This window comes from Anastrepha ludens, chromosome 6 (assembly GCF_028408465.1).
Source record: "Anastrepha ludens isolate Willacy chromosome 6, idAnaLude1.1, whole genome shotgun sequence".
Taxonomy (NCBI): Eukaryota; Metazoa; Arthropoda; class Insecta; order Diptera; family Tephritidae; genus Anastrepha; species Anastrepha ludens.
In genome coordinates, this window is record NC_071502.1 from 61,023,307 (window position 1) to 61,032,972 (window position 9,666).

At 33.2% G+C, this 9,666-nt stretch overlaps 1 protein-coding gene across 2 annotated transcripts; it reads left to right on the forward strand.

The window, feature by feature from the left end:
- Window positions 1-1,152: 1,152 nt before the first annotated feature.
- On the forward strand, window positions 1,153-7,469 carry LOC128866071 (uncharacterized). Of its 2 annotated transcripts, none has more exons than XM_054106564.1 (6): window positions 1,153-1,413; window positions 1,465-1,645; window positions 1,699-1,824; window positions 2,840-2,989; window positions 6,784-6,971; window positions 7,073-7,469. In XM_054106564.1, exons 1-6 carry the CDS (start codon window positions 1,280-1,282, stop codon window positions 7,137-7,139), a joined length of 846 nt encoding a protein of 281 aa, XP_053962539.1. In that variant the 5' UTR covers window positions 1,153-1,279; the 3' UTR covers window positions 7,140-7,469. The 2 variants fall into 2 exon arrangements, with proteins under 2 accessions (XP_053962539.1, XP_053962540.1); XM_054106565.1 differs by having other exon boundaries at window positions 1,155-1,413; window positions 1,501-1,645.
- The last annotated feature ends 2,197 nt before the right edge of the window (window positions 7,470-9,666 follow it).

The window sequence follows — 9,666 nt, forward strand, 5'->3', positions numbered from 1 at the left end:
ATAACTTCATTTCCTGAAGACTTTTTCCCAATGTAACTCAACAATTCTAGTTGATTGATAGCAACTTGAGATGCATTTGATATGGAATAGCTTTTTCAAATCGCCAACAAGCGGATTATAGTGTGCCCAATTTAAAAGGTGAATGAAGGGACCTACAGTTTTCAGCCGACTCCGAACGGTAAATATTTTTTATGAGAAGCTTTGTGATGGCAGAAATACACTTGGAGGTTTTGCCATTGCCTGTCGAGGGGCGACCGCTATTAGAAAAAAACTTGTTCTTCATTTTGGTGTTTCGAACCTACGTACTCAGAATTCCGAATGATAGTCACGCACCAACGCATTCGGCTACGGCGGCGACATAAAACACTGCATTTGGAGGTATTTGTGTAATTCGTACTTTTACAATTTAACATGCGGCATTTCATTTATTCCATTATTTTATTTTTCAACGAGGAAGAGGAAGACCTAATCTCCGTTGAGGAGATCAAGTAAGGCACAACCTGGCAGCACTCGGTGTCATCAACTGGCGCCAGCAAGCAGCGAACCGAACTAGATGGCGCAATGTTTTAGATTCAACCGAAACCGACATATGGTATAGAGAACGTTCCCTGTACGGTAGTTAGTTAAATGCAACATTACTAAGCGATTCATTGAATTTTCACAAAAATGCAATTTCTCTTTCTTTTGTATGTTTTTTTTTTTTTTTTGCTGGAAAGTGAAATTAGAACAAACGAATTACTTATAATCATTTCTATAACTCACTCGCATTCGCTTAGAGAAATAAAATATGAATGAAATAATGAATTACTTCAATAACTGATTTTCGAATGCGTGATATGCGGGAATTATCGAGTATTTCACGAGACGATTCTAATGATTATTATAGTGCATGATATAGCAGCTAATTCGGGACGGTTTGCCGCCTTAAGTATTATTAAGAAAATAAGAGAAGAGAAGAGCAGGGCAAATAAGCAACTTTCTTTAAATTATCATTCCATTTAAATCCATTACTTCTGAATCGGATCGATAAACTCCTACTGTGAATACCTTCACAAACTTTCATATGCTTCATTTTAATTTTACTTCGGCTTATGTTTTGTATAGAATACTCGCAATAATAAACTTCATATATTTGTTTTGAAAAATTGTCTGTTTATTTTCGTATAATTTATTCTTTTTAAATTTATATAAAATAAATTTACATCTCTTAAAAGACATAGCTTTTGGTAGTAGCATATTTACAAAATTGTCCAGTGCTTTTTGGGCGCCAAATGGCACAATGGCGGATGATCCTAATAGATCACGTCTGTATCAATACCAGCACGACCGTTCGAGATTTGCTTGCATCGTCTACACCTTGGCTGTAGTCTTTTTCGCGCTCTCCATCATTCAATGGATAATCATGATCGCAATGTATGTAGACACTTTATAATGCGCTCGAAAAGTGTTTTGTTCTCTTCTTAGATCAAACTGGTTTTTTTCTGTTTTCTCATCCAACAGCGATGGATTGCGAGACTTTATTACTGATTTCTACTATATTTCAATAGTTGCGCTTTTTATCAGCATGATACTGGTGACTGCCTTTGTGTTCTTTGAGAATCTACGCTTTGCGGCACCAATAAATTGGTTAATAGCAGTAATAATCGTAAGTGTAGATGTGAAAAACGAAGGGTGAATAAATAAAATTGTACTTTGTAGGTCCTGATGACAACTTGGGGCCTTTCACGAGCCATTGTCGAACCAAATCTAGCGCTATTCGTCATAACTGTAGTAGTCGTGCTTCTCTTGACCCTGATGTTCATCCTATTTGGTATATTTATTAACGTAAGTTGAGAACTTCGAAACTTTTACTTGTTATTTTTTGAACTATTGCATATTGATGTTAAGAAACCCATCCCTTGCGTCGGTCTCGCTGCACCCTGGTTTTCCACGCATGGCAAGTTTATGGAGATGTAGAGGGAAGAATCTTTTCAAAACTAATTACACAGGCCTGCGAAATCTCGCTTTTTTACAGTTTCTAAAATCGCTATGGGTGTTTCCTGAAGGGTTTTTTATGCTGAAAACGAATATGACCTTGAAAATGCTCCACGTCAGGATTTTTGGCAATTTGAGGTTAAATAGTCAAAAAATGCAGATTTTGAAATATAAATAGAATAATTTTTTTTATATTAATCGTAAAAATATTTTTAAAAAAGGACCTTAAAGTTAAAGAGTAGTGCTTTGCGATGCCGTTGTGGAAAATTAAAAAAAAAAATCTTTACTTTGTTCAAAAAAAAATTTTAAAAATGGCCAAAATCTGCATTTTTTGTACCTCGCAGGACTGTGTTATTATTATTTAGAGATGGCATGAATACCTCCAATAAAAGATTTATTTGAACATTGGCTCTGTCCGGAACCAGCAGCTCTGTACTAATTATCGTTTATGTTTCGATTCTTATTTTGTCATTTGATTTCTTTTGATAAATTTGGCCATATTTTCAATGGTAGCGTGGCTAGGAATAGTTAAGACTTCGTTTATCGTTTCGGAGTTCAACATTGCGTTTTTCGTGCCGTCGTATTTTTAGTATTTGGGGGTGTGGTCCAATGATGGTGCGTGGTCAGTCGCCAAATCTTTGCAATTCGCATTTTAGCAAGAATTATTAGCGAATTCAATTTCGGTAGTAAACCCAAATCCTGAAAGCGATGCAAGAAAAAGTCCACTCTATACATTCTGTCTATTAATGCCTGGAAAACATTAGAAAATAAATCGGCGGTTATGATCGTTCAAAAACTTTTTTAATCAAATGTATATTTCTTATTTACTAAAGTTTTGCATTTTACATGTTTGGTTTATTTTCAGCACGATTTAACACTGGATGTGGTGATAATGTTTGTGGCTGCAGTTATATTTTTTATTACATCAGTATTCTTCGTGATGATGCAACTATTAGCCGGCGTTAAGGTGGCGTTTTACATTTATTCAATATTCATTTTATTAACAGTGTTGATGGTGAGTATCCCGTCGGTTTGTTCGAATTAAAGTATTTTAAATCGGGCACAAAACCATTCATATATTGTAGATATATAGCGTGTTAAATACTAGGACGGTTCAATAAGTACCCGTGTCTGATGACAGAGGGCGTTCGTGAGGGAAATTGGTATTAGCATCGTGTGCTGCCATCTACAAAATGACGGCAAAACAAAATTCAGACTGATTCATAGATAGGTTAGTTTGAATTTGGCAGCTATTCGAATAAGACGTGTTTCGTGATTTTCACTAAGATGGAAAAAGTGCAGTATCTCTCTTTGTTTTGGATGGGAAGAAATGCGAGGACATAAAAGCAAATTTGGATGCTGTCTATGAGGACGTTTCGCCATCTATGATCACAGTTAGATATTGGTTCAACGAATTTAAACGTGGGCGAACATTCGTTTTTGATGAGCAGCTACCAGGACGCCCCCTTGTGGTTACCGAGGAATTCATTCAAAAAGTCCACGACATTATTCTCGCTTCGAAGTAGTGTTTAGAGCAATTTTAGCGAGATCCGAAAGAATTTTTGAGTCGAGTTGTCACCATTACACACCAGAAACTAAGCAACAATTTTTGAGATGCGAAAATCCTCATGGATTTTTTAGAAAAAGCAATAACGATCACTAGACAACACTAAAGTTAATTATTGGACCGTTTTAACAAAAAATTGAAGGAGACACGGCCGCATTTGACGAAAAAGAAGGTGCTCTTTCACGCCAAACTGCATGAATTGTATTATTAATTGCTGCCGCACCCTCCGTATTCACCCGATCTGACTCTTCAACTTTTTCTTGTTCCCTAACATGAAGAAATAGCTCACAGGAACAACCGAGGAAGTCATCGCCCTGACAGAGGCGTATTTTGGAGAGTTCGACAAATCCTATTTTTTGGAGGGGTTAAAAAATGGCCGGAGCGTTGGGAGAAGAGTATCTTTCTAAAAGGGAATTATGTTGAATAAAAAATATTTTTGAAAAAATGGGTACTAACACGGGTACTTATTGAACCCCCCTCGTAACTGTGAGATTTAGTGACAATTTACGTGTTTTTTATTTAGTTTTAATATTTTTTTATGAAAATATGATTCATCCTCCTAAAAAAACTTTGTAAATCGAAGTTTCAAACTTTGTGCAAATAGAAAAAAGTCGACAAATTTTCATCTCTCAAATTTCAGAATGAAAAACAAATTCTAGTATACAGTTTTACAGTCCATTGAATTTTGAAATAAAATCACGTTGGTTCTTGAAATTTTTTTGACTGCCGATCTTGTGGCTTTGTGCGCTCGAAACCGTCTTGAGTTTAATGTTAATAAATATTTTCACTTTTCTTTTACTAGAAAGTAAAGAGAAGCTCCTCTCTGTAGTATCCCTCAAATATGATACTAAGTTTAGGACCTTTGGCATGAAACTCAGCTTCACTCACACTCAGCACACATATCAATTACGGTATATTGTTCCGAAATCATACGCAATGTTGCGTTTTCGAAAGTCTCTGTTTGTAACGAAAAGAAACGCAGTTTCTGATTTCAGCTAATATTAAATATTTGGAAATTAACACATTGCGTAGTACAGCGTTGCTTCTCAAGAACCCCTAAGTCGCAGGCTTGCATTCCTTGCGCACTCTTTTGTTGCTAATATTACACTCTGTCTCTAAAGAGCTCTGTCGATTGTTTCGTCCCCGGCGTTTGCGAATAGGATTATTGTAAAGGACCAATTTTTCATCACCAGTAACGATACGGTTAAAAAAACTTTTATTTTTAAGCCGTTGCAGCAGCTGAGAACACACTTTCACTCTCTGCTGAAGGTTGGCGACGGAAAGTCTATGCGGAACCCATTTTCCCAGCTTTGAAACCTTTCCCAACTGAACCAGGTGCCTGTGAACTGTGAACTGTTCCATGCGATGAATTTAACCTCTGAGCTATCATATCGACTGTAAAATTTAGCTCAGCTTCCACGAGTTCGAGCAAGGCGTCGGAGTTCAAGAGTTCAGGACGACCAGCGTGCGGGGCATCCTCCACGTCGCAGTTACCACTTTCTAATTTCGAAAACCACTTTTGCGCAGTCCCTACACTCACGGTATCCTCTTCGTGAACAGTGTTTATTTCTGCAGCAGCAGTTCTCGCATTTTTATAAAAAAACCACTTTTATAAAAAAATACAAAATATGCCTCTTATACGCGTTCGAAGATTCCATTTTATTTTTTAACAACACGTACTTCTATCCGCGACTAAAATCACTTGTTGAATGCACAAATATCAAAGAAAATATAAATAGTTCCGTTATACTCCGTGAATAATTTTTTGTATGCAAAAATCGTAAAAAAGTGAAATTGTGGGTAAAATACGCACGAACTTATAGACTGACCTGATAATTACTTTAACTGGACGCTAATAGGACTATGAATAAGTTCGTTACGGTTTTACAACAGATGGCGTAACTTGATTATTATTCCATCGATCCACATTTCCAAACATTCATTGGAGAGCTACAGTCGTAAGGCACAAACGTCAGTATAAGTTTTTTATTTGAAGCGTAAACAACAATATTTTTACCACACTTGAAAATGTCGAATTTCGTGCCAAATAATGTGTTTTTGCGGGGAATTCTTCTTCATTATTTTAATATGAAGAAAAAAGCAGCCGAAAGTCATCGTATCTTGGTGGAAGTTTATGGTGAGCATGCTCTATCTGAGCGAACGTGCCAGAAGTGGTTTGCACGCTTTAAAAGTGGTGATTTTGGCTTGGAAGACGAAGAACGCGAGGGTGCGCCGCCAAAGTTCATGGATACCGAATTGGAGGAATTGCTCGATCAAGATCCGGCTCAAACGCAAGAAGAGGTTGCAAAAACTTTGGGAGTTGATCAATCAACCATTTCCAAACGTTTAAAAGCCATGGGAATGATCCGAAAGGTAGGCCATTGGGTGCCGTATGAATTGAAGCCAAGAGACGTTGAACGCCGTTTTATGGCATGCGAACAACTGCTTCAACGGCACAAAAGAAAGGGTTTTTTGCATCGAATTGTGACTGGCGATGAAAAGTGGGTCCATTACGACAATCCAAAACGTCGGGCAACGTATGGATACCCTGGCCATGCTTCAACATCGACGTCGGCGCAGAATATTCATGGCCTGAAGGTTATGCTGTGTATCTGGTGGGACCAGCTGGGTGTTGTGTATTATGAGCTACTGAAACCGAATGAAACGATTACGGGGGATGTCTACCGACGACAATTGATGCGTTTGAGCCGAGCACTGCGAGAAAAACGGCCGCAATACGCCGATAGACACGACAAAGTTATTTTGCAACATGACAATGCTCGGCCACATGTTGCACAAGTGGTCAAAACATACTTAGAAACGCTCAAATGGGATGTCCTACCCCACCCGCCGTATAGTCCAGACCTTGCGCCATCCGATTACTATCTCTTCCGATCGATGCAACATGGCCTGGCTGACCAGCACTTCCGTAATTACGATGAAGTCAAAAAATGGATCGATTCGTGGATTGCGGCAAAACCGACCGAATTTTTCACAAAGGGAATCCGTGAATTGCCAGAAAGATGGGAAAAAGTAGTAGTAAGCGATGGACAATATTTTGAATATTAAATTTGTAACCATTTTACGTCAATAAAGTTTCAAATTTCGAAAAAAAACCGCACGAACTTATTCATAGTCCTATTAAGTAAGCGTACTTGTATATCAGTCTGTAAGAATCTATTATTCGGACATAAACTTAGATTCTTAATTTCCCTTTTTTTTATCAAAAAATGTCGTTACAGTTTCTCATGTACCACGCGCAAACCATAAATGGCTATCGTTATGCTGAAATGCGAATCAATGACTATCTTCTGGCTGCACTCATCATCTACCATGATATGACTCTGCTGCTGATCATGTCCTTCTACTTGATTGCCAAATTATATGCTTTGGCTGGCGGCAATGGCTTAAGTCTATACGGTGAATCATGGTGCGTACATATTTATCTAACAAACGCCTTTACTTTGATTTGGATACCAATCATCATCATTTTACATACTTAATAAAAAAACTTTAATTTTTTCAAACTAGTTGTGCAAATATGACAAATGCTCAGAACCGAACGTATTATTCCGAAAACAGAGCGATGTTTCTTTAATAACAAAAAAGCCTATATTTTGAGTACAGCAATTAAACTGTTATGGTGCGATTTTCGACGTTATTTGGAAAACAATGTGAAATCTCAACTTGTTTATAAAGGCCAATATTATGTAAATATGTATATATGTGTGTATAGGTGTACGAATATATGTATGTTATGTACCTGCTAAATGTTAGTTATATCGTCTGTGCATGAATAAGAAATGAAAATTCAAAGTGTTTGCAATTAAACAGTGTTGGATAACACCGCAACATTTATTTTTGGTGTGTTTACATTTAGTTACTGATAGTTCTGTGCCACAATTTAGTGGTTGCGAATTTGCCTTTATTGCTTGTGAAACATAATTCGAAAGCGCAATTTATTTTTGTTTGATCGATTGGAATCGACTCTAATGAAAATACTAATTGTTTCAGAAGGTTTTTCAATATACATAGACATTTTTTCACACTCTTATTGGTGCCTCTTTTCAAGTTTTATTTATTTTAACATGTTAATATATTTATTTGTAGCTTCTTGTTATTTTAAGTTAGTATTTACATATTAACTCGTATCAGCTGATTTGTATTGATTTCTAAAAATTTCTTTATGATACATAAGAGTTATTTATGTTATATTTTTTTTATTTTTTTGCATTTTTTGTAATATATGTACATACATATGTTACTTCTTTGGTAAACGTACATATCAATGCAGCATGCAGACTATTCATAAATGATTATTTATATATAAGATTAAAGTACTAATATATTTGTAGTAAGGAATATGCCTTATTTCTTGCATTTGTATACTTTGTTCTCATTGTTCATTATAGCGCAAAGCTGTTCCTTGCCTATAATCGCCAGAAAATAATATTCATAAATGGTATTCACTTTTAGGGGGGACACACCCCAATAATAGAGTAAGATATATTTTTAATATGTAGATTATTTATTTATGTAGATATATATTGAGATAACATGGATATTGGTAGATTATATTAGCGCATTTTCATGCAACAATAAATACATTTATAGGATATAATATAATTATGTAAATAGTATTAATTGTATTATTAATAATTCCCCAGAAATTGCTTCTTTGAGTGTCAACTCTACAGAGTTTCATATTAGAATGGGATTAACGCGATTTTTTAAGGATATTTTTTTAATATGAATATTTTCTATGCTTGACATGCATATAGGCATACGAAAAATGTGGATAATTTCATTACATATGTATAAGACCTTAAGTTGTTTTTAAATTTTTTGCTACCTTTTTTTTAGATTTTTTATGCACTATTTATTGCTAGCACAGCAGAAGAAATTTTAACTTTCATGAAATGCATTTATATTGTAATTAAGAATAGTTTTCGAGAGAAATTCAGAATGTGAAGTGGAAGTGAAAAGTATATTAAAAAAAACAAACAAAACAAAAAGAAATAAAATTATAAGTGAGATAAAATTAAATAAAATGATATAAAATAAACCAAAAAAAAGTTTATGAAACAAAGAAATTAATTAATTAAATTGATTTAAATTAAATAAAACAAAATAAAGTAAAGTAAAATAAAATAAAATAAAATAAAATAAAATAAAATAAAGTAAAATAAAAGAAAAGAAAAGAAACGAAAAGAAAAGAAAAGAAAAGAAAAGAAAAGAAAAGAAAAGAAAAGAAAAGAAAAGAAAAGAAAAGAAAAGAAAAGAAAAGAAAAGAAAAGAAAAGAAAAGAAAAGAAAAGAAAAGAAAAGAAAAGAAAAGAAAAGAAAAGAAAAGAAAAGAAAAGAAAAGAAAAGAAAAGAAAAGAAAAGAAAAGAAGAGAAAAAAAAGAAAAGAAAATGAAATGAAATGAAATGAAATGAAATGAAAGGAAAGGAAAGGAAATGAAATGAAATGAAATGAAATGAAATTAAATGAAATGAAATAAAATAAATTACAGTAAAATAAAATACAAGACAAAATAAAACAAATTTAAAATGAAATAAATGAATAAATTAAATAAATAAAAATAAATTAATATTAAATAAACGTACTACTTTAGTATATGGCAAAATAAAACAAAATAATAATAATTTAAATTTAAAAAAATTAATTTAACTTAATAATATAAAAACAAAAACAAATAAAAAAATATGTGAGGTGAAATTAAATAACATAATATAAAATAAAATAAATTAAAGTAAAATAAAACAAAATAATAAAAGTTCAAAATGAAATAAATTAAAATATATTAACATGAAATAAAAAAAAACGTATTGCTTTAAACTACTACTTTATTATACAGCAAAATAAAATAAATTTAAATAAACCAAAATAAAATAAACTAAAGTAATATACGGCAGAATAAAACAAATTTAAATAAAAGAGAATGAAATAGAATAAGGTAAAATAATGTAAAATAAAACAAAATAAATTAAATTAATATAAAATAAAATAAATTAAAATACAATAAAATAAATTTAAATAAATAAATTAATAAATTATATAATAAAATAAAATAAATTAAATGAATACCAAATAAATAAATCAAATTAAATTAACTAGAACGA

What these genes read in the sequence shown, in the direction of transcription:
- LOC128866071 (XM_054106564.1), top strand. Translation starts at nt 1,280, where the DNA reads ATGGCGGATGATCCTAATAGATCACGTCTGTATCAATACCAGCACGAC. An exon ending in TATTTGGTATATTTATTAAC is followed by an intron (nt 1,825 to 2,839) that starts GTAAGTTGAGAA and finishes GTTTATTTTCAG; the next exon opens with CACGATTTAACACTGGATGT. An exon ending in AGTCTATACGGTGAATCATG is followed by an intron (nt 6,972 to 7,072) that starts GTGCGTACATAT and finishes TTTTCAAACTAG; the next exon opens with TTGTGCAAATATGACAAATG.